This window comes from Brienomyrus brachyistius, chromosome 18 (genome assembly GCF_023856365.1).
Source record: "Brienomyrus brachyistius isolate T26 chromosome 18, BBRACH_0.4, whole genome shotgun sequence".
Classification (NCBI taxonomy): Eukaryota; Metazoa; Chordata; class Actinopteri; order Osteoglossiformes; family Mormyridae; genus Brienomyrus; species Brienomyrus brachyistius.
In genome coordinates, this window is record NC_064550.1 from 10,068,831 (window position 1) to 10,094,010 (window position 25,180).

The following is a 25,180-nucleotide window of genomic DNA, read 5'->3' on the forward strand; positions in this document are numbered from 1 at the left end:
ATATGCATGTACGTTCCCCGGGCCGAGGTCACCGTTAACCATAGCTGGGAAACAGGCTTTCACTTCTCCACGCCACTGTCTTTCAGCAGCAGATAAATCCCTCCTTTGAGATCATATATATTGATTAAAGAGAAATCCACGGAGTCGTTCGGCACTCTGGCTGAGGCCGGTTCCCGGCGGCTCGAAGGCAGGCGCCGTCACCCATTAACATATAAATAAGTTTGCGGGGTTGGCAGCGAGGGTGGGATCCTTTTCTTCGAGACGCTCTCCCGCGGCTTAAAAACCCTCGCCGGGTGTGAGCTGCTCCTGTTGTCCTTGCCCACCTTTCACAGCAAAATGGGACAATGGTGGGCGGGACTTAAATTATCTGGGGGGAAAAAAATGACAGACCGAAGTAGCATGAAGTATCATGTATTCCTGAGTCCCCTCAACTGAACCAGAACATTCCCTCGATTTCATTGTGATATACCCAGGCAATAGTCACCTAAAAAGGAGTTTAACCATGCAGTGTAAGGCATATCCCCAGTATCTTTGAAACTTATGCAGCTGGAGCCAGGGGGTGATTCTAGAGCTGTAATTCATACAGAAGAGCCAAACTTAGCATCAATCAATGATGTGTTTCAAATTGGTGAGTGACAGGGGAGGCCCCCCCGGGGGCCAATCAGCTGGGGCCACTGCTCCTTTGGCCCCGCCCCCGAAATCATACAACATTGCCTGGAACCGCATAGTCAGCCATTTCGCTGTGTTGGTTTGATACCCAGAGTTAATTTGCTGTGACGTTCCGAGCATTAAGTCCAAATCAGATTAGCGGCTGTTCCCGTGCTGATTGCTCCGGATGTGATTGTTTTGGTGCCGTGTTTCCGGGTATACGCTCACAGCGTTATTGAAATCGGTCTCTTATATGCTTTGATTGGTTCAGGGGGGGGGGGGTGATGATTAATTGTGTAATATCAAGCAGAAGCAAACAGGAAACGAAAATAATCTGTGTGTATGTATTTATCTTACATTATCTCACATTATCTTGTCTGTATCCACTATAAGCATTATTTTGTGCACAAGATTTTTATAGTGTCACATCTGAGGATAGACATGCAGCAGCGACGATGAAATATTCATCTTCTAACCACTTAGTATTTTCAGGCTCATAGATGATAAAAATATATATTGAACCAAATTAGTGCCCAAAAGAAATGAAGTGTAATGTTTTCAGGGCAGAGACTCTACTGAAACTTTGCTCAGCAATTCACTGGTGTCCTCTACAGAGTCTGCCCTCCTTCATGCGATGGATGGATAGATGGTTAGATGGATGGATGGATGGATGGTTAGATGGACAGCCTGCTGGCATGGAGATGGTTCCTGCTGCTAAGGCCACAAAACCTGATACAGTACAGAGCGCGTGAGGCAACTTGCACATTTAGCAATTACAGGCATTCAAACAGGAAGCTTTCTTACTGATTTAGCTTATCTTATAATGATAAGCTATTATAAGTTAATGAAATTAGCAATTTAAAGCTGTGTGTGTTTGCCTTTAGCTTGTGTCTGTTTGTGTAAAAAATATATATACAGTTGTCAGAGAGACCGGGGCGACCCTGGGGAGGCCCAGAAGCCCGAGACGTGCTTCCTTGGGCTTGGGGGAGAGAGGGGGCTCAGGTGCTGTGTAGGGAGACGGCTGTTCTGGAAGGAAGATGGTGAAAACACTGGAAGGGCCACCACAGCCGGGCCTAGGGGGCGCCACTTGGACTGCACCACTCTCTTCAGATAATCCAGTCGTGTGACCTACCTGTCTCCCTTTATGCCGGTGGGCCGCGGCACCTCCTCCTGAGGGGCGTTAAGTACCGGCGCTGTCCGGATGAGTGGTGCTGAAAGGCAGGTTCTGGAGTGCTGCTGTCAGGCCGGCTGTGCTGTCACAGTGTATACATACAGTATGTAGCCTGTGTGTGTGTGTGTGTGTGTGTGTGTGTGTGTGTATTATGTGTATATATTTAATATATTTATATTTATGTGTGTGTGTATACTGTATATTAAGTCAGTGAATGAATTCTACTGCAGTACCTTTCTGTTTGTTGTTTGTGAAGTATAAACAGCACTAAATCGCATTAGATTCCGATTGATGTTCCACATAAAACAGGAAACACTCTGAAATGTGTTTTCTCATGCGGACCCACGGACTGTTTTTTCCACGGCTGAGCCTGATGTCCGGCCCCCCCGTTTCGGAGCGGGCTGTCGGTGGGGGTCGCATCCGCAACCCGTGTTTTATGCTCCCTGGGCTAGATCTGGTTGCCGAGGCTGTGATCCTCGGTCAGTGGGGCTCGGGGCACCCCCCCCACATGACAAAGCGGCAGAACAGCCTGTGCTCATTAACCAGCTTCCCAGTCAGCCTGCAAGGTGCAGCTGACGAGCAAAGTTAGAGCAGACTCTGTTCTGCCATCAGTTTCGCTTCAATATCCCACGACAGAAGATCGATTTCTCCCTGTGTCTTTAGGCACTGAGTCTGTCATCCATTCGGCTTTAATCCCAGCGGCCAGGGCTGCCAGTGGAAAATTGAACCCCAAATCTTTCTTTAAATCAGACTTTTAGTCAAGACGATTTTCTTATCGTGAAATGCATGCCAATATCATGCTTGTCGCCAAGCAGTCCCTACATCGTCATCTCTGTCCCGGATAGCACTGCTTAGTATAACGAGCCGCCCTCGTTAAGAGCTAATTGATGGGCTGTATGGGACTCCAGCCCAGGAAGGCCAGCGAGGAGCTTAAACAGGCAGGTGACAAGTGACAGGAAAGCAGGCGAAGACCCAGGCAGAGCAAAATGTCAGCCAGCTCAGAGCCTTCGGGAAGTGGCTCGGGCCTCGGCGGCTGCTGTTTCTCCTCAGGTCTTCCTTGCTTCTCCCCATCCATCCTTGCCATTTTGTGCTCTGCCGCAGATGTGGCAGCCTCCCAGCGGAGCCAGCTCACGTTTGCCTATTAATTGCACTCTCCAGGTACGTTTCTGTCTCCATCCGTGTGAATGCCACCGCGTACTGTCTGGTTTATTTATAAAGCTGTCAGTGGATGATCGGTCCTGCGTTCCTTCCGCTTTTGTTGCGCCGGCACTTTGCGTGCGCACAGGCAGCCGGGGAGCCGTTTGCCACAACGTTAGAAAGCGCCAGGCATGGCACCTCCGCCCTGATCGACCATCCATTATTCGGAGTTTGATTACTCCCGCCTGGCTTCCCACAAGCACTGCGAACGAAAAAGCCTGCAAGGAGAAATGGGAAGGGCACTGCGCTAAAGGTGTCCGCCTAGAGCCGTGCGGTCCGTTGCCACATGTAGACCATGCTGAAAAATATGTTGACACAATGACACACCAAATCATCTATGTCTGTTAGGTCAAACGGTGCTACGTGATCTGAAGCCAGTTTGATTCCTGTTTCTCCTGCTGTGTTTGATGCATGCACCACTCGATGTGACTCCGCCCCCTGCTTTCCAGCTGATATTGACATCGTAATGACACCTCGTTGGGCAGACGGACTGACGAAATCTTCCGCGGTCACACATCTCTCGATCCCTCATTCGATTCCACTGGCATAAAGCAGAAGATTATGGCCCAGTGCACTATGGGTCATCAAATCTCTGCTTTATCGTTAACCTGTATTAAGATTTCGGGTGATTTACCGCTGGTTCTGCTAACAACCGGGTCAGCAGCAGCGGCGGTGCTACTGAGGATTAGCCTTGAATGTTTTTAGCCAACCCCAAACCTTTTTACGGTCATGTTTTATTCATTATATGTATGATGCACAATGTGGTTTTCTTGTCATGAAACACAAAATTCAGAACTGCGATGTACACAGAACTAATGTGTTTTAAATGGAGCCCCTTTGCCACTTAAAATGAATCGTGAAATGTTGTTTTTTTTCTAGAATCTGTGACTGCAATCAAAAAACTAAAAATGCCAAAAGTCTTGTATTTTGTTTGGTTACTTATGGTTAAGGTTAGGGCTGGGTAGGGGATAAGGTCATCATTGCTGGATTAGGGTTATGCCCATAGAAATGAATGAAGTGTGCCCGTAAAGAAATGAAGACACACGTGTGTGTGTGTGTGTGTGTGTGTGTGTGTGTGTGTGCGCGTGCGAGATGGGCGGGGGGCGGTTGTCCCGCCTGAGAGGTCTGACCATTCCCCCACAATGCATCTGTGATGGTATTACTCCCCACTTGTCAACCGCCGGTTTGCAGACGGTGACCAGGCCCAATCGACGCGTGAGCATTCACATGTAGGACAGTGCGAGTGTGACTCACGCCTCCCCAGCACGGTCGCCAAGATAGGGGCCACAGGCACCAGAGCCCCCCCCTCCCATTCAGCATCCTCCCTCTCTCTTCTCTCCTCTCACAGAGACGAAGGCCGACCTGGAGCAGCTGATGACCGACATTAAGAAGCTGGCCAACAAAGTGCGCTCCAAGTTAAAGAGTGAGTCGTCCGTGAGCGTCATCCTCTCGCCAGCCGCTTTCACGTGGACGTGCAGCGGCAGATGGGAACAGTTAGTGGTACAGAGTAGCCCTTTCATTATTCAGCAGCTTAAGCAGGTTTAGTGATTAATCATCTCCGGCGAAATGGAAAAGTCAGAAATGATTTAGACAGATTTTTCAGTGCTACGCACTAACATATTGTTCAACTGTGCGACTAGAGTGTCAGTGTTGTGTTTTTTGTTTTTTTTGTTTTTTTATTATTATTTTATTTTATTTTAGTTCGATGGCTAACGTGATATAAGTACAATTTGCCAGTAATGTAACCTTCTTTCTCTTCTCCACTTCTTCCTGGGGTCACAATTGGAACTCGCTCCTCTGAACAGTACAGAGCCACGTAGCTTCAGTGCCGTAGTCAAAGCCGGTTGCCTCGCTGTGCATGTCGCCGTGGAGACGGACTCCCCTGTACTATCCCCCCCCATCTGACCCCGCTGGCTGCCAATGCACCCGTCACATTCTTTTGTTGCTGCGGCTCCTGTTAGCTGCTCTCTGCTCACATGCACCGGCTTCTTAGCTTCTGGCTGTGCCCAGAAAGCCGAGATATGCAACTGCCTTACCGGCTAACTGCCTTACCGGCTAACTGCCTTACCGTCTAACTGCCTTACCGTTTCTTTTTTTCGTGCGTTTTTCACAATTTTCACAAATGCGTCACTTCTGACAGTGACCACCAGCTCTCTATTTTACACACCTTTTTAAATTTATTCATTAGTTGGGTCCCTCGGGAAAATTACATATAAAGCTGTTTATCTCAGCCCTGAAAATACTTCCTCATAAAAACAGTAGTAGAATTAAGCGAAACAAACATGAACACTAAAACAAACAAGAATGTGTTGTGCTTTTCAAACGAATCAATGTTTTTTGTTTGACCTCACTTAAGACAGTAATACGGTAATTCACTTGCGTCCACCTCTGTATGTTATCTTCCAAGAGTCTTGAGAGAAATTCCTCCGAGTTTCTTCATACCCGAGTTTGACTTTGTGCACAACACACTCAGATTAATAATGCACCCCCTCAGGTGGAAGCCAGTTACTGTATGACTGTGACAGTATTTAGTGAGAGGTCACGACCCCCAAATTTCAGAAGCACCCACAGTGATTTCATTCTGGACCCAACACTGAGCTTCTTGCAGGACTTACCATATATTTTCTTTAGACTTTGCCGGGCTTTGGTTCCTCCTGTCCCAGTGACCTCATCCAGCTTCAGTCACGTTCAGATCAGGACCGTGAGCTGGCCAGATGGCCCAGCATCTGTGTACTTCAACCCCAACCTGTCTTTTGACATACGGGTGCCTTTGCCAACCACAACTTTCTAATTGGAGCTCATCGTTCCATAAGATCCGCTGCCACTGGTAGCCGCCCACTGCTTTGTGCGGCTTCTGCTTGCTTTTTGTCCTGCACGAATGGCTTTTCAGCTGCAACATGAGACCAAGTCTTGGGAAACTTCTCACAGCTGAAGTGTGTTCTTTGGTGCCAGGTGACTCTGCCCGGTGCCAGTGTCACTGGATTTCCTTTAAGGTCACTGCGTAAAGTGCTGCTCATCAGAAACGGCCAGATTTTTGGCTCTTACTCTGCACTTTCTGTCCGCATCTTGCCCAGTTTCTTAAAATTTCTTCATGACAGCTTGAACGGCACATCTTGTAAATCCGGTTGGGCGGGATATTACTCACTAGCTATAGCCTCGTTGGTGTAAAACATAGTTTTATGTCTGTTAAAGTGTGTCAGCTCAGCCATTTCAAAACTGCTCCAACAGTCGCCCCAGTGTTTTGCAGTTACCATGCAATATCCAGTTTTTACCTCAATTTACAGCACAGGTTGTTTGGCTAATTTATTCCCCAGGAAGTTAATTGACTAGGTTTGGTATCTGAAGTGGTGTTGTTCTAGCCATCCAACAGGATAGAATTCTTATTACCTTTTAATGTATTTCTGTTTATTTTTCAATGCCACATAGTGGTTTTTCAGCAGATGTGTCCTTACTACCCAGATAAGTAGTTTTAAGCATTTTTCCGCCAGACTTTGACTTCAGCTGTGCAACTTGGTGTGAGTCTCACACGTACCCCTTTGAGTGAGAGAGTCCCTTGATGACACAAACTGGGACTTGGAGAAACTGAAAATAGGTGCAGCTGCCTGGATCATGGAAACGGCAGGGAAACCCATTGGGGGGGGGGGGGGTGTGCGAGTCAGATGACTGAGATTGCAAGGTTTGCTCGTGATGATGATTATTAATATTATGATAATGAATAGTATTATTGTTAATAATAATTATTCCATCACACAACGTGTGTGTGTGTGTGTGTGTGCGCATGTACACTCTATTGAAGTAGCACCTTTTTTTTGTTTTGAATTAGATCATATTTGTGTCACAGGGTCCTGTAGCAAGTGTCATTTTACCCCACAAGCTTTTTAGACGTAAGTGAACATCACAGTGTCCCCTGGTCTTTCTGGGTTCAAAAAGAGGACAGCAAGTCCTCTTGGGGGGGGGGGGGGGGTGGCCTACAGTCTGAAGCATCTGGCTATGGGGTCACTACTTGGGGAGGGGGGGGCAGGGTCACCTTGACAAGCCAAGAAGCAGGCTGGAGTTCAGCAGTAGCGCCGATGCTCCTTTGTGATTCTTCTCGTCAGTCTTCTGGGGCGTCGCAGGGCCGACGATGGTGCAGCTGCCACGGCTCCTAATCGGCGTCTGCCGTCGGTCAAACCTGCCTTGGTCTCCAGCCCTGCTTTTACTTGAAACAAACTTCACACAACCCAACATGCACAACTTTCTTGAAGGACATCATCAGATGCTTCCAGATGCTTTGCTGGAAGCTTTACCCAAACTGCCAGATTCAGCATATGGTGGCCCATGTCAGACACATGGGTGTTAAACTTGAAGCAGTGTGTCATATATATATATAACAGTTGCAAAGCACGGCTCAGTTTTGGCATCAGGAGTATGGAGCTCATGCCAAGTATAAACCATTCCTTCATTCAAACTTGGCGATCGGCAAACAGCGAGGTCGCAAAGTGAGGAGTATCTCTGATGCATATCCAATGGATATCAGCATCTCAACATTTTAACATCTCTTTAGATTCTTCAAAACAGCCCCCTTTTACTTCGATGACAGCACTGCAGACTTCTGACATTCTCTGAGCCAGATTCCAGATGTAGCCACCTGGAATGCTTCTCCAGCAGTCCTGAAGGAGTTTCCTCAAGTTCTGGGCACCAGTCGGCTACTTTTCTCTTACTTTTCGATCCAACTCATCCCAAACCAGCTCTATAGTGTTTAGGTCAGGGGGGGATTGTGGGGGCCAGATCATCTTATGTTCACAGGTTAATATTTACTACATGTCATTCCAGGGCCCAAGGCTAGGGAGATCCTGGTTATCTTGGCCACCATTCTGTCACAAAATTTTATAAATAATTTTTTATATATATATATATATATATATATATATATATAATGCCCTTTTTCTTGTTTTTTTTTTTTCTAAAAATTTCAAGTCAGTAGTTATGTAATTGTCTTAGAATAGTCATTCAAACGAGACCACGCTTCACCCTGAAATGAGACTGTGCTTCACTAGTGAAGGAGGGCGGCTCTTCACGTTCGTGTCTATGGGCATGAGCACACCCCGCGTGCGTGTTGACGCCTGCTGCGTGCTTACGCTCTTATGTGTCACGAAGAGAGACCCCGTCCGGAGAGAGCCTCAAGCCGTGATCGCATGCAAAGCGAGAGAGAGGCTTGCTGCCATTAGCAGATAAAAGATAGGCAAGAAGAGTGATGGATTACATTATCACCTGTCATTCTGGTAATAGCGGTCATTGATACTTAAAATGAAGTTTTTCCTTTTTTTGGACATGGTAATGTTCGTTAATGTTCTGGTACTCTCTGTATGATTTTTCTGATTTTATAATGAAGATGCTCTCCAGCCTTTCCAGAACATTTTTTTGTGGCTCTCTCCATGGAAATGCATGGCAGTCAATTGTGGTTTAGCGCCAGCATTGGCTGGGGTTAGCTGTGGGACAGTCCCAGAGGACGCGCAAGGAGGAAGTATCTCCGTAAATGTCCGGCCTTGAGTTTTGGCTGTGGTTAACAGTGGAGGGGGCCCAGTATGACACGCTGTCCACACCATTTCCAGAATGGTCTGGAGTGTGTTGTATCTGATTTATATACCAGCCAACTTAAGGGCACGAGAGTCTGCTATCTCCATACTCTAGTCCCCAACAGCAGATGGTACAATTGGGACAAGATAACTGAAAGGCTTCAGGTTTAAATCCCCTGTTGGGAGCTGCTTGTTATGCCACAGTAGATAATTAATAGTGATCTGGCTGTCTAAATATACAAATTTGTAGGAAGGAATAGGCAACATATCTTCCAGGAATGTAAACAGACCCCTGTGTTTCTCTGCAGGCATCGAGCAGTCCATCGAACACGAGGAAGGCCTGAACAGGTCGTCTGCGGACCTGCGGATACGCAAGACGCAGGTGAGCAAAAGAGTGCAGAGCCTGATAAATTCTTACCCCACCAAAGATGCACCTTCTCTGGCAGAACTTTTCAAAACACCACCAGACATGTTTGGAGGTTGGACTACAGCTTCTCCGCCTAGAAGCCTGCGCAGTACTCATGCCCCGGGTGCCTTCATTTTACGGCAAAATTGGGTTAATAAGAACAGAGAATCCAGGTTTATCTCGCCTCGTGCTTCTGATTAGATTTCATGCTGCTGTACAGTGTTAGTGGAAACTCAACGCAAGAAATACAACGTTAAACGTCAGCCTGCTTCTCGCTCTCCCTTGACTTGCGTGCACTCTCTCTCTCTCTCTCTCTCTCTCTCCCTCTCTCTCCCCAGCATTCCACATTGTCCCGCAAGTTCGTGGAGGTGATGACGGAGTACAACGCCACCCAGTCGGACTACAGGGAGCGCTGCAAGGGCCGCATCCAGCGGCAGCTGGAGATCAGTGAGTCCAGTGACGCCGACCTTTAGACTACTGCACCGTTGCTGTTAAATGCACTGACTGCACCGCTTAGCCCTCTGTGGAATGTTTTAAATTAATTAAAAGCTAATTTAATAAAAACAAAGGGTTTATTATTATCATTATTAATAATAATAATAATAATAATAATAATAATAATTATGATATATATCAAAATAGATGGTGGTGGTGGTGGTGATGATGATGATGATGATGATGATGATGATGATGATGATGATGAATCATCGTATTAGTATGACATATTTGTTATGGCACTTATACATAATTCTTAATATAAAGAGCAAAAGTGAAAACATGAGCGTGTAGCAGGTAATAAGGCATGAAGAAACTCTTGGGCTGATCTTTAACACAATCTGCAGAAAGGATCTGGCACATAGAGAGACAGGGCTGCTCGATCACTGCGGCAGCACGTGTTGGAACGTGGACACGCAGAGCTGATCAGCTGCATGGGTACAGAAAGCAAACAAAGGGAGCAGAAAAGCACTTCAGCATACCTCCAGTTTGTGGCTGAACACCTTCAGCTGCATCCTGCAGTGGATGTAGGAGCTCAGTTGTCCGTTCCACAAGCAGAACGCTGACTACGTCTCAGCATCCACTTTGGGCGAGTCGTGTAAGCAATGACAACTTCTGCGCCATGTTTATATGTTAGAAGTTTTTTTTTTTTTCTGGCGCCGGATGACTCATTACTAACTTCTCGAGAGCCGTGAATCCTTGCAAGCCTGCAGAACTGCTGTGAGCTCCCTCCATGCACGGCGGTAAATAACGGTTGTGCGAATCAGCAGGGGCTGTGCAGGGGCTGCGTGTTTGTGCGATGCCGAATCCGGTCACCTCGGTAACAGTTGGCTGCCAGCTTCACAGTCTGCAGAGCAATGGAACGTTGTTATGACTGTAGCTTCAGACATTCAGAAGGATTTCATTGGGTCAGGAATGCTTTCCTTGGATGGTGGTGGTCCAGTTGAATGACCAGACATCAAGCCTTGTATAGGTCAAAAAAAAAAACCTTAAATCGGAAGGGTTAGGGCCTTCAGTGATTAATCATGTCAGCCAGTCTGTGGTGGTCCGAGGGTTTTCTGGCTGCCAAAGCTGAGACTGAACAGACTTTGGTGCGACCGTGACATCAGCCCAGTAACTGTCAAAGGCACATTCACACACGGGTCAATTTAATTCCCATGATAGGAAACAGAGAAGCCAGTTTGGGTGTATCAGTGTTTTCCAGCTTGTCATAATATACTCGTATGTTTTTGCCACCGCACGGTAATTTTATGGGAATCGGGATCAAAAAAAATATATAGTGGAGATTCGTGAAGGAAATAATTTTTTTTTCTTGTTCCATTTCATTTGTAATTACTTGCATGCGAATAATTTGATTTGGACTCGGCTGACGGAGCCCGTAGATGGACTCGATCTGTCGTTGGCAGCGGTATTAGGGAATGTCACCAAGTAGCATGTGAGTGCCAGACAATGTCTGATCTGTACTCATAATGCGTATGTGAACCATAAGCGTTCTGAGCCCCTCCATCGCTCACCCTGACACCCCAAACGTGGACAGGGCCGGCCGGTAGGCGACCTGGAGCCTCCTTCCCCAACTGGCAGCGGGCTCTGCGGCCTGGGGAGGAAGACGGGACTCGTTAGCTTCAGCCATCTGTCACTCGTGGGGCTTTTGGGCCCTAAACCATGTCCTGAGGCTCCGCCCCTTCCGCCTCTCCCGACCGGCTAGACGGCACGCCCCTAGACCAAACACGGTGTTTGACAGAAGCCGTAGCTTACAAAACACACATCCCACATTACTGTTTTCTGCCAGTTGATGCTGATTGATGGTTTTGTTTCCGCGAGCGGCATTGCCGTGCCGTTGACATTAAACATTCATAACATCAAGCCGAGGAAGCTGCCTCACCAAGACTGGGTAGATAACGGGGATTGCCTTTTTTTTTCCTGATGCCGTTAATGTGCGTCTGTGGCCTGATTTAGGGGATGAGGCTTCCAGTTAAATGACAGCAAACGCAGCCTGTTGGCACAGGGTAACAGCTCGCACCTGGCCAATCATCTTTCACAGGAGGCGGGAACTACGTGCACATCATCCTTTGGGGTACACCCACCCTGCCTGCCATGGCTGCGCGTGGCTGTGACAGGTCGTGTTAATGTCAGCCTGCCGCAGCTAGAGCCCCTCACCTGACCCACTAAGGTAAGGTAGTGCGGTTAGTAGTTTTCTCTGGAGGACGTGTTTAAACCTCCAACATTCTGAAGGACCAGATGAAAGTAAGGATGATCAGGAAGTAGGAACGGCAGACATGATTAATCCATCGTGTGTCGCCCCCCCCCCCCCCCCCCCCAATTTGCATTCCACTTTCCTTCTAACCTGGCTGCTCACAGACATTCCCCTTTACTGAGGGGGGAGGCTGCTGGGTGGTGTGAATTTTAGTTTGTTGTGCATCTACAATTTAAGTCACCCATAGAGACAGTGTTTTGAATTTAGGTGACAGAATATTTTGCGTTTAGTCAACCTGTGTAAGAGATTTGAATTTTATTTTTAATACAGTTCTGAATATTAACTGCGCTGTTGGTCACTGAGGGCCCCTGTACGGAAACGCGCTGCGATGATGCCGTTTCCTTCTGGGGAAGACGGCGCCCGGCAGTGTGGTGGGCAGGCGTGCTCTGGGGTTCCTCCTGGCCAGGCTCTCGCTCCCTCGCTCAGATCCTGTGAATCTGACATGTCTGCTGCAGCCCCAGAACTCCCAGTCCCCCAGCGTCTGATGCTAAAGGGCAGCCCCCTTTTCGGGGGGGGCCTGTCGGCGGTGACAACCGCAGGGGCCATTAGCCCCCACCTCCACGTCCTCCAGCATCTGCACCACGGCTCCATGTCTGCATCACGATCCTTCAGCTGCTTGCACTGACTGTTGCTTTTTCCGCCGCCCAGGCGGTCACGAGGGTGCGTCTGCATGCCACAGTGATCTCACTTCTCATTAGGCTGCCATTTCTCTCCCTCCTTAGGCTTCAATTTCTGTTTCAATTTTACTTTTGCTTCAGATTTGAAATAAGCCATGGATGTATGGGGGGGGGAATGTACTGGGGGGGGGGTAAATCAGGTAACAGTGCCCACCAATCACGTGAGTCGGCGAGAGAATGTTTCAGAACCGCATAGTAGTCATACTCTCAAAGGGGATCTAAAAAATTATACAAGTAGTTTGCTATATATGTTCAGTTATGCTTCATTTATATTGAAGGGGGTCTGGGGGGGGGTCTCTAACGATTTTAATGACTGGGATTGGCACGGATGCCATTTGCCACCATTTCATCTTTTTAGCTGCCTCATCTCTAGCAACCGACCTACAGTCCTGCTGTCAAAGTTCCCAAACCTGCATTGTGATAAACCTGTAGGCCAGTCAGTGGGGGCGGTACAACATAATTGTATTCAGAATGTTCTCAAACATTGCTGCCCCCCCACCTAAAAAAAAATGGCTTTGGTTTATATACTATTTTAATTTTTGTTCTGTGGCCAATACTTTGGTGCGTTTGGTTTGCTTTTCGCCAAAGTTATGTTTGGATTCTTAATCACCTTGTCATTGTCAATTTAGCTTCTCATTTTTGAAAAACCACACAGCTGCATCATCCTGCCGGTTTGAACCGACACTCTCTGGCTCGTCTCACCCCCGACGAGAGCGGCGCCCTCACACGTGCTCAGCGCGTGCCCATGCTGTGCACACACACCTGTGCCTGCTGCTCCGTCCTTTAGCCCGAGCTCAAGGACGGGGCCCGGCTGTGACGTCACCAGCGGGCCATCCTCTCTGAATGATCATCCTCGGATCCACAGACACCGATTTACCGATTTTTTTGAAAAAAGTGGACGCCCTCCTTCGTCCACTGGACTTGTGACTAACCCTCGGTGTCTAATTTCGGCCAGGCTGGACGGATTGTTCCGGACAGCAGTTGCAAGGTTCCCTGCTTGCTGACTCCTTTGGAGCCTCAATGCCGCAGGCCTGTGTTTGGAAACGGGTTTGGGAAATCACTGCCAGGTGCCGTGTGACTGCTCGCACCTTCTGAGGACGATTCGGATCTGAGATGGTGGCGGAAAGCAGCTACAAAGTCTCCTCTCGTGCTTTCTGTGTTCTTGTCCGTCTTGGGCCTGCATGACGTACGATTGGTGTGACAGGGCAAGAATCGGCACCCGAGCTCAGTTAGCTGTCGGAGTTACTTAATGCCTCTCAGTCCACTCTGACTTTGCCTGGACGCGAGTCCTGCAGTCAGAAACGAGTGCAGGTGGCCGCAGGGACAGGCGGTGTCCTGGAGCGCCATGACGTGGCCTCCCAAAAACTTCCTGTTGTCATATTTCATTCCACAAACTCTAATTAATCCAGCCAATCATAGAGCCTGGTCAAAAAGCAACAGAGGAGCCGTACTGCCACATAAAGGCGAAACACCGTAACTGCGTATTTTATCGAAATTGAGTTATGATCAAAATTCAGTCGCTTAGGCTCTGTTCTATCTTGTGACAAGCTTAACTATGCTCAGGCTTGAAGAAAATACTATAATTTACCTGTCTACTGCACATACAGGTGGACAGTCGAAAAACGTTGATGCCCTCTTTCTGAGCTTTGATTTTTTTTGCCTTCATTGGGCAGCACATGCAGTAACTGGTAACTGACCAGAAACAAACATGTGGAAGCACATGCAACTGGAGGTAGCACACGGGCGAAAACATCAATGCTGACATATGCCAGGAGGTAGAGACTAGTGCATGACTAGTCTACACATTCAGAAGCTTTCATTTGAAATTTGATGCTTAGCTAATCTGCTTTTGTTGCAGATTCACAGCAGCAGCTCACGATTTTGTCTCGAGGTGGATAAAAACGGCTTAGCCGCAGGCTAATTCTTAGAAGAGAATCTGCACCTGCAGAGTAACAGTAAAGAGAACTGATAGTAGGATCGTGTTCCTGTAGATGTACATAATCTGACTTCACCCCCCGTGTTTATTGTGACCGAAGGAGACTCAACTGGTCTTTTTGCATATATTTTAGCATCTCATTTGCCTTATTCATTTCCATCAGTCCCTGAAAAGCATAATTTGATTGTAATTGTTTACCAACCCGACCAGATGCTCTCACAGTCTTCCAGACATTTTCCCGGGAATTCCCATTGCCTGTGGGAATTATAGGGGGATAAAAATACAAACCGCAATCCCCATACCTGGTTTCCTCAATAGGCAGCATCGCAAACAAGAGGAACTGAACTAATCAGATTTTAAGGAAATTTCTTACACATCAACAATTAATTTGCCGGCTTCACAGCCAGTGCATTGTTCACCAATTCTCTATGGACCGCATTATTATTAAATCCCTCAAAGAGTGATCATTTTAAAAGGGAAATAATGAGGTGAGGATGCACCAATCAGTGAGACTGGTTTGCCATGGCAACCTGTCAGATCCTTCGCTTCCCATGGGTTGGGGGGTGGGGGATTTGCCGGATCTCCCTGGAGCTCTGAGCTATTGTGTTCATCATGTTCATCACGCATCACTGCGATGCTGTGGAGAGCTCCTGACACAGGATGCCATCAGGCAGAGCACTGGAAGGCTTCTCGGAAATTGTCTGTGATTTTCCACACAGTTGCGAATTGGAATAACAATGGTTTATCTCTTGGAAATAATTTTTTATCCATTTAAGAAACATGTTGGGACAGCATGAACATTTGATTGGCTGAGGGTGAAAATGAATTGTGCAGAGTTTCTGTTAAGTTTTCGATTGTTCTCAGCATTGACACTCTCAGCCGGAGTATCAGGAACTTGAGCGTTTTGTTTTTATCGCTTCTTCCGTCCGAGAGGTGAGATTCTGTCTGCCTGGCTGCCTTACCTTCAGTCCGTTTCTCCAGGAAGTCGAGTTGGAGCTCGTTTCCACTGCCTCGATGGAAAAATTGACAGCACGTTCTCATAGTTTTCCCCTCCGAGTCGACAAGCCCACTCTGCGGTGGGCTTTTTACCAAAGATGGGTCGAATCAATGGATCAAAGCTACTAGGTGGTTTTCCTTTCGAATCAAAAACAGACCCGGGAATTCTGAAGCGAAATCTAAAAATGTAGGAGATGTCGAGTGACATTATCCCGTTGTGCCTCTTGCAATCTCTCCTCTCATTGGTATTTCAGTCCTTCTCAACCAGACTCTTCTTCTCCATTTTATCAGTCCTCCAATTCAGTCTTAGCTTAGCTTAGCACCCGCCAGTCTGTTTCATTGGTGATATTCTTTTTCCACAGTTCCCGAATACCAAGTTAATGGTGGCCTGCACGGTCTTATGAAGCCATTCACCTCTCCAGCTCTGCTCTGATGTCTGCAGAAATGTGGACTGCCCTCCTCTGGGTGGTCTTGTCCTTAGTGATGGACCAGGTGTCTCAGTGGTGCTCTACAGCCTCCCCCCAGATGCTGACCGCTTTCCATACCACTCTTTACGCCTGCATATGGATCAGAGCCTTCCAAATCCAAACGCCTGTTAGATCCTTTAATAGCAGCATGACCTGTTTTGTCTGTGACATTGTGATTAGCAGGCATGCTAACCGTGGTAGGCCCTGGAGTGACAACCCAACCCACTAACAAGCAGTCGGAATCCCGAAGCTGTTGCGGTCATGTGGAGCTCAGATTATATTGAAATTGCTTGCAACTGTATGCAAATTCCGGCCTCACGCTGGCTGTACTGCTCCCCGAAGTACTGCAAATGGAAAGTAAACAGGAAATGATGTCTTCATTCCTGCGTGTGTCCAAATGCTGAAGGGTTTGTGGTGGGACTGAATGCGGGGCAGCATGCCATCGTTTTGGCTCCGTTTCATGCCGGCGGCGTCTGACCGCACTCGATTGTAAGCAACATGAGGTGCTCGTCATCGATGACGTCGTGGCTGTTTGTGCAGGCCGTGACGTGAGGCCACTCGCAGCCCGTGCTGAAGCGCGTAGCGCTGTAGCTGAAAGGCACGTGCTTAGCTTGCGCTTTCACACGTGGCGGGTCGAGGTTCAGCCGTACGGTGCGTCGCATGACCCAACACGAGGACGGAGCGGCATCACATCAACTGGACGGTGCTTCGGCTAGCTAATTAGAGAAAAAAAATCAGATGTGCGTCGTCGTAACACAATTACTCACAGCAACTGTTTGAGGACGGTGTGACAGCTGCCTTGAAGGTACGGGGAATGGGGGGCGGCTTTGAGAATCACTTGTCGCATTTGGTCTAACTGTGGAACATCCACATCCCCCCCCCCCACATTCTATGAGGTTAATTAAAACAGTTTTTATGTTGTGTGTTTTGTTTTCTGAAAGTTTCAACAAATATATTTGAATAAAAAAATAGACTACTAAGTGTACAATAAACAGATGTGTGTGTGTGTGTGTGTATGTTTGAAAATGGTTATTTTATAAGCAATAGCTAGTATGCATTACAGTAGAGTTTGTTCCCCTCCTTGTTTGTTCAGGGCCTGAGTTGTTTAATGATCAGCCCCAGACATTGTGCTCCGTACTGCATTCAGTCAGTCAGCCCTAGCACCCCCATCCCCCGCCCCCGCGACTTCCACAGCGCCGCCCTGCAGGTGTGGGACATGCAGGAAATGAGAGCCTGCGTTGTGTCAATATTGAACCAGCCTGTCCTGGAAAAGAAAAAAACAACGCTGCAGCTGGAGGAGCACCACAATGACATCAGTGGAGCTCTTCCCCACAGCAGGCAATTACCTGTTACACCCCCATGGGGAAAGGGCAGGTGGGCGGGGGGTCCGGGGCTGGGGACTGGGAGTCTCAGTCTGCACTCTGTGTCTGATTCTAAGCCTGAAAAAAGTTCTACTTGATTCTGCAAGAAGTTCTTTCCAGTTTTCTGTATTATTTATATCACGGGTGTCAAACTCCAGTCCTGGACGACCGGAGCCCTGCACATTTTTGGGTTTCCCCTCATTTCACACACCTGATTCAACTCCTTGTGCTAATTACTACACAGCTCTTGAGCTGAATCATTCATGGTGGAACAGGGAAAGAGCTAAGCTACACAGGACTCCGGCCCCCCAGGACTGGAGTTCGACACCCCTGATTTATATAGGTTGCACAGGTTGTCATGGCGAGGGTGGGGCCTATTTCCTTTGCCCTTGTCAACGGCGAAATTACACCCCCACAAGAGGGGGGGGCCACGCGTGACGCGGCAACATCCTCTCTAATACCCAGGTGAAGAGCACACACGTGTCAGTGGAAATGTGCCGTCTAGTCACATTTAAAGCCAACTGAGCAGAAACGCAGGGGAGATCTTTAATTAGCTAGGTTTACATTTTGAAAAACGACACTTCAGAGCGCATATTCACAATGTACAAAACTTTAAAGAGAGAAAGGAAATGACAAAGGGCTCAGTGCATTACTGTTTTGGGTTTTTTGGATATTGTCACCTTGGGTGGATGGATAGATTGATTATAGATTGATTATGACGCAGCCTCACACCTCTGGGCTCGTGGGTTCGATTTCCCCCGTGGCTTGAGTGTCGAGTTTGTGAGCTTTGTCTATGTTTGAATGCGGTTCCTCCCACAGACCAGAATCATGCGGTTAGCGGAACCAGTGACTTTCAATCGGCCGTATCCTGTGATAATGTGTGTCAGCAAAGGCCTCGCGATGGACTGGGTGTCCCCATCCTGAAATTCCTCAGCTCACCATCACCATGCACTGCTAAAGCAGGCGAGGCGGGGGGGGGCATGGTTGAACAGGACAGTTTTTTTTTTTCTTCAGTTACAGAGTCTAACTTGGGAAAATATTTTAACCCTTCGACCATCTGTCCTAAACACAGGCATAGTTCAAGGTTGTCTTTTTGCTCTTGTTTTATTATAATGTTTTAAATTAGAAAAGTCTGAAATACTGTTTCCTATTTTACTTGATAAATTATTACCCTATAAAGAAGAGCATATATGCATGACTGATTAAAAAATGAATCCAGAGATTCTGCCAGGCAATAAAATCTGCCGACACTTCATCTGCCCACAAACCTGCGCGGTTTCCCACATGACCGGACGAGTCTGTCTTCAGTATACGAAGATCAGCTGCTATCTGTGGCTGTACGCAAAGGGTAATCAGATTGTTGAATTTCAGAAAGAGTTACTCTTTCAGAGGTGCAAAAAGTTTATATTTCTGATTTTCATTTGCAGTTTGATTTTATCTTGGTGTATTTATGACTGAGATATATGATATTCAGATTTGGATTCTGATATTTAATAAGTTTTCTTCTTGGAGAATTGGTTGAAGTTAATATGTATAATAATGTAATATCTGAATAGCCATAAGATAAAATTGGAAGGTCTCATATTAAATTATAAATAATATAATGCACTTGAAACTAATGTGAATACTAAACTAAAATGAAATCTACTCTAAAGTGACAGCTTTCAAATGGCACGCAATGTTGGACTGGCATCCCGTCCAGGGTGTCCCCCTGCCTTATCCCCTGTGATGGGCTGGCATCCCATCTAAGGGTGTCCCCCTGCCACCCCGCAGTTGGTCCTCCCATTAGTCTAATATTTGAGGCACCTGCTGTGAAACAACCACTTCCAGCACCTGAGATCTAGAAGTCAGGCTCTGCTGCCACTTTTCATCTGCGCTTCAGCACGTTTCAGCTCTTTTTAATGGGGCATAACATTCCGGGAGAAACTCTAACCCATTTTAGATCTTGGCCTGTACTTCAGTTCAGCCTTTCTTGCTGCAAAACCTTCTGTGTTCCTGCTTTGTATCCTCAGGCTGCTTTTCCAACACACCAGGTACCGTACTTTTGGTACTTCAAGGTGTTGGTTTTCCACTGGCGTAAAAACTGGCATCAGCGCCGAAGACATCACAACGCGTGGAGTATTTTGTACTGAATTAAAAAAATGGCTGCAGTATTTTACAGGGCTCAACGATGTGCATTATTAATACCAACATTGCATGTTATGCACATGCAGTTCTTACATTGCTAGTTAGTTAGATTAAGATCAAGTTTTTTCTTACCTTCAATTCTGTACAGACATTATTGAGCAGGTAGTTTGTTTCATTAAAATATTTTTACTTTGCCTTAGGAAAAAGACTTGCAATTTTAGTGAGTATTCTTTTTCAAGATTATCTAGTACATGTAAAAAATATGGAGGTGCCTATGACCATGAGGAGATCTATATACACCCTCCTCTGTGCTGATTCGTCACAGCTGCCGATCCGGTCACATGACCACGCCACCACGGTCACGGTCTCTGCATATGCCAGAAGTTCTAATGGAGAGTGGGTGGTAGCTTAGTGCTTAGGAATACAAGCTCATAACCTAAGGGATGCTGGTCCCAAGAGGGGCCTGATTGTAGCACTGTTGAGCTTAGTGATGGCCGTTTGGGTTAAGTATTGCCTTCCTCTTTTACTGAGATTTTAAACTGGGAAGATCTTATGGAAAAGATGGAGCTTAGGCCAAGCAGAAGAGGTTTCTGACATTCTGGTTATTCCTGTCTGTAATTTCACAGATCAGATTCTCACTAATGAATGCGAACCATTAATGACTGGTTCACTTGCAAAATTGTAGTGAATACTTGCTCAGTAATTGTGATGTCTTACAGTAATATCAGTGATGCAGACGCTATGCTAGTTAGGCTGCATTGTTTTTAGCATTTAACCATATGCAATATATGGTAACTGGCACCATGTGGCCGGTGCCTTGTGCTGCCTCCAGACTCCCAGTGACCCAGTGATGGATAATTGGTTAGAAGTTGCGTAATTAGTATCCAATGAGGATGGTAAGAGTCGCTGATTCTTATCAGTGCACTGGCATAAAAATTCACGGTGCGACTGCCCCGATTGAAAAAGCGTGCACCACAGTTTTTAATACATAATTATTCGTAGAGGCCATACTGTATCTCTTTATGATTTCAAAATGTGACCAATAATTTTTGACAAGCAATATTTAGAACTATACCTTCTCTGTAGACTGTCCCTGTACCATATTGAATTGCGTAGCATTGTATTCTTTCGCATTGCATCATATCGCAGTGAATTGCGTTGTGTTGAATCAAATCGTGTCAAATCACACTGAATGCAGCAGCAGTGAATAATATTGTATCACATTACTAGTTGCATCATATATATCTGTAATGTATTGGATCATTAGCGACACATTGAGATGTATCACAGCCTCAGTGATGGAGATGCACGTCTTTGGTATGCGATGTATATGCTGAAAGTCTGCTGTAACGCATTGTATACTTTGGAAGAAATGGACATTTTAATTTTGAATGAGATTCTACAGATGAGGTATTTATGGGTTTAAATTCAGACTCCCCACCCACATCCAAGTAGCAGAAAAACATACAGTGGTCATGTTAACACTTCGTGACGAGCTAATCTGCCCCCATCCAAGCAAAGGCCTGGAATCAGTCGCGTCGCCGGGTTTCCAGTTCAGCATCCCAGTAAGCTCCGGGGCAGCTGGGCCAAAAAGGGACACCATTCATCCCCGTGCGACAGCGTGGGGGTTTCAGGTTTGCCGCAAGCCGGAGTGGCACATAACATCTGGGGGGGCCGTTTACCCACCCAGGCCACAGGTAAGGTGGGTAGGACACAGTCTGATAACGATCCCAAAGTCCCGGGCAACCATCTGGCTTCCAGCAGTAACAAATACGGGCCTTTACATGACCTCCAACAGCTCAGAACAGTGCAATACATTTATCTGAGCCGTTTATCTGAAGCGGCTTACAGCAGAGGGAAGGGTTACATGTGTTCCCTGGGACTCAAACTCACAACGTTTGTGCTGTTGGCATGATTCTCTACTTGTTGAGCTTCAGGATAGGTGAGATCAGTTTTACCCTGGAGATAATAATAAACACCATGCAAGGGACACCAACAGTTTGTTTTGGGAGGGGGGGGGGCTTAGGTTTATATTACCTTATATGTAATAAAAACCTGTTTTTTTTTTCCTTTACATTGTGCAGACCATTTTTCAGGTCCCCACAAAGATCTGCAACTGCAATCAAAAAGCTAAAAATGCCAAAAGTCTTATATTTTGTTTGGTTGCTTATGGTTAAGGTTAGGGCTGGGTGGGGGTTAAGGTCATCATGTTGTGATTAGAATTTTCCCCATAGAAATGAATGGAGAGTCCCCACAAAGATATAATTAAAACTCTCTGTGTGTGTGTGTGTGTGTGTGTGTGTGTGTGTGTGTGTGTGTGTGTGTGTGTTGGAGGGGATGTTATTGTTTTTAATGAGCTATGCCTGTTTATTTCTGTCCTGAACAGAAGGCTTGACAGACTGGCCAACAGAGAGAGTAGAGCAGAACATAGCTGTTTTAATCACCAAGGCCCAGGGAGGGTCACATGTGGTGCATGCTCGTTGTCCTCTCCACCAGCTCCTGATGGATTGTCCTGTCATGCACCTCCTCCAGATGATCAGGCACCGTCACAGCAGCGCCATTTGTCTTGCCTGGCATGGGGACAGCACTTTGGGGTTTACTTCAAGCACCGTCATACATAATTCAAATTTACAGGTGCAGATTTCGACTTTCGCATCTCTCTCTGGGTTTTTCCCTAATGCTGCTGTCAAGGCAATGAATCGGCTTTATTTTCAGATATTCTTAATTAGCCACGAAAGGTCGTCCTCTGAGAGAACTCCATTCGTGCTGGCCACTGCTGGTTTGTGAGTATTATGCTAATTGCAGGCTTATGATGCGTAGTGATATTAAATAACAGACGTAGAGCTGCAACTGGACACGACCGTTTAAGCCGACCCGTCATGCACTGAGATTCCTGGATTGTTTTTGGGCTCCTTTCCAGAATGTCTCCCATCCGAGGGGTCACACCCACATCCTCGGCCCAGGCTTCCCATTAAACTGCGCATCTCGTCGCCGACACTCTAAAATTAGCCGAACTCCAATAATTAACTGGCCCGACGAACGCCAACTGAATTGTGATTAATTCTGCAACGGGTGCCTTTCAGGGCCTAATCAGCTCTCTAATTGCCTGCGTGGCATGTGGGGGCGCAGCCTGCGCTGCCATTGTGTGCGGAAAGCCTGAGCGATGCTCTTCGGAGAGGATCCTGGGGATATTCATTCAGCGTGTCACCGTAATGCGTCCCCCATGCATCGCCAGGGAAGGAAATGAGAATTCACCGGAAGACGGGCGGCAGATAATTGAGCAGTTGACAGAAGGGGAGGGGGGTTCCTTTTTTGTATGTTTTTATTTCAGATTTCCTCATTCATGAGATCATTGTCGCAGATGTAGCACGCTTTGTGTCTTTGGCTTGAGTAACTCCGTTGTATCCTTTAGATATTACTGAGCGTTACTGTGCCTTCGACACCGTCTTGACTTGCTTCTAGCCGTGGATTCTGTTAATTAGTGGTAATTAGGATGATGGCGCAGACCATCCAAAACGTGATAAAGGATAAAACAGGTTTGGACTCTATACTGTAGCAGTCAAAATTTGGGTTCTGCGTGGACCCAGTCTTGGTGTTCAGGTAGAACCTTCAGTCAGTGGCATTTTTCTTCTATGTTAGCTGGTAGATCAGTATTTCTTGTTTTATCGCTCTCTGCCCTGGTTGGTCAGTGTTTGATTGCCTTGTATGTGACCATCTCAGTGCCACCTGTCTGTGTCACTGTGTCACCTCAGCTGGCAGGAACACCACGAACGACGAGCTGGAGAGCATGCTGGAGAGCGACAACCCCGCCATCTTCACCTCGGGGGTGAGCGGCCTGGAAGTGTCCATGCTCCGCTGTTATTCTGCATTACTGTGTGATGATGCATCGAGGCTGAGGCTATGCACCGCAGGATAAGTACAGATTTTAATCACAAAAGTCCTTCATTCTCGTTCTGTCAGTAGAAGATCAGAGGATACAAATGAGAAACTATAGAATACAGGATAAAGGCGTGGGTTGTTTTAGACAGGCACACACTAACAGACGCATTAATTTAGAGCCTGTAGCTCCCCGGGGTTGGGGGTGCGGGGGGCACCTGATGAAAACATTTTACTCAAACATAAAAATCTGTTACTGCAATCAAAAAACTAAAAATGCCAAAACTCTTGTCTTTTGTTTGATTACTTATGGTTAAAGTTAGGACTGGGCAGGGGTTAATCTTGTCATTGTTGGGATTAGGGTTATACCCATGGAAATGAATGGACGATCTCCACAAAGATAGTACAGTGTCTAAAAGTAGGGTCAGACAATCCTTAGAGCCATTGGAGGTTAAGGGTTTTGCTCAAGGGCTCAACAGCAAAATCACTGTGCCGTCTCTGGGATTTAAGCCCACAACCTTCTGATCAAAGGCACGGTTTCTTAACCCTCTGGGGTTGCGTATCTTTCTCGTGTATTTCAGTTCATAACTCGCTGAAATCGTATTGTAGAAACATGGGAAAAAAACGCTGACTAAATCCGTAATCTGTCTTCTTTTCAAAACCTCCACTGTCAGAAGTATTAAAGTTTTTAAAATTAGGTTAAATCGGCTAAAAAATAAACCATGTCACCTTTCTTTGTTTTACCTGCATCGGGGGCGTGTAGTACTGCCCTCACCTGAAGATCGCTATTCGCATTATAAATAGTCGCATTACCGTGTGTTCAAATCACATTCACATGGTAATTTGATGAACAACCCAACAGTGAAACGCGATCCAGTTACATCCCTACCAGCGCCATAAAAGGGGGGGGGGGGGGGGGATGTGGCCAGGTGTGAATGGCTCATTCATACACATGAAAATTGCTTATTCAATGAAAGGAGCCAGAAATAGTGACATGAGTTAGATTTTTCTTATTTATTTATCCAACTGAATGTTGCAACTACACCATTTAGTCATCTTCATGTAGCCAAGACTTCGGTGGTCAAATATCTGGGATCAAAACAAACTTCCACCATTACTTACTATGTACTTTTTATAATCTTTCTGGAAGTGTTCCATACTGCATTTTGCAATGTCTATATTTTGATGTCAAATTACAAACTTCACATAAATCTGACATATCTACAAAGCACATTAGTTTAATGCCAAAACAAATATATAAGAAATAATTTATTTGCCATGAATTAAGTTTATGCTATTGAATGAAATGTGTGACCATGCACCAGTCAGTGAATGTGTGTTCCCTACCCCTAGACGCCAGAGGGTTAGCCCATTGAGTCCCCCAAAAAATAAACCCCATGCAAACATGAAGGAGGTGCAGTAATATGCCCCTTCTCTATACGGTATATGGTGCTTGATAATTCTCTCTGACAGTAGTAGCTTTGGCTAAGTTCATGCACTGACCATCGCTGCATTTACACAGCCGAGATGCCCTCAGTAGGGCTGTTGATTCTGCACAGGCCGTCTACACGATCTGGTGCCTGCCGTGTGGCTTTCTCATGACTCTCCTCCTTGAGATTCCTTGACACGTCTCTCAACTCAGAGCTCTGTCTCGCTTCACTTGGTGGCATGGCCAAACAAAAAGGGGCAGTCCAACTTGGCTCAGAGGGGTGCGTTAAAACCAAGCAGGACCGCTGAGGAGACATTTGCCAGACACTTACCTCTCCCCCTCCCCTCCAGATCATCATGGACTCCAACATCACCCAGCAGGCCATGAGTGAGATCGAGACACGGCACACTGAGATCATCAAGCTGGAGAACAGCATCCGCGAGCTGCACGACATGTTCATGGACATGGCCATGCTGGTGGAGAGCCAGGTAAGACCGACGTGATGCCCTCATGCCAACCTGCCGCCTACAGCTGTTTGCTCCACCAAGGTCCCAGAAGGCTGTTCGATATTAGCCTAATTAAAGA

At 46.7% G+C, this 25,180-nt stretch overlaps 1 protein-coding gene across 1 annotated transcript in view; it reads left to right on the plus strand.

Moving 5' to 3' along the window:
• Window positions 1-25,180, plus strand: part of LOC125712464 (syntaxin-1A) — a 76,131-nt gene that overhangs the window by 40,828 nt on the left and 10,123 nt on the right. Inside the window, exons 4-8 of the mRNA XM_048982497.1 lie at window positions 4,365-4,439; window positions 8,880-8,953; window positions 9,316-9,424; window positions 23,043-23,116; window positions 24,946-25,083. Of these exons, the coding sequence (XP_048838454.1) occupies window positions 4,365-4,439; window positions 8,880-8,953; window positions 9,316-9,424; window positions 23,043-23,116; window positions 24,946-25,083 (470 nt within the window). The remainder of the gene's footprint in view (window positions 1-4,364; window positions 4,440-8,879; window positions 8,954-9,315; window positions 9,425-23,042; window positions 23,117-24,945; window positions 25,084-25,180) is intronic.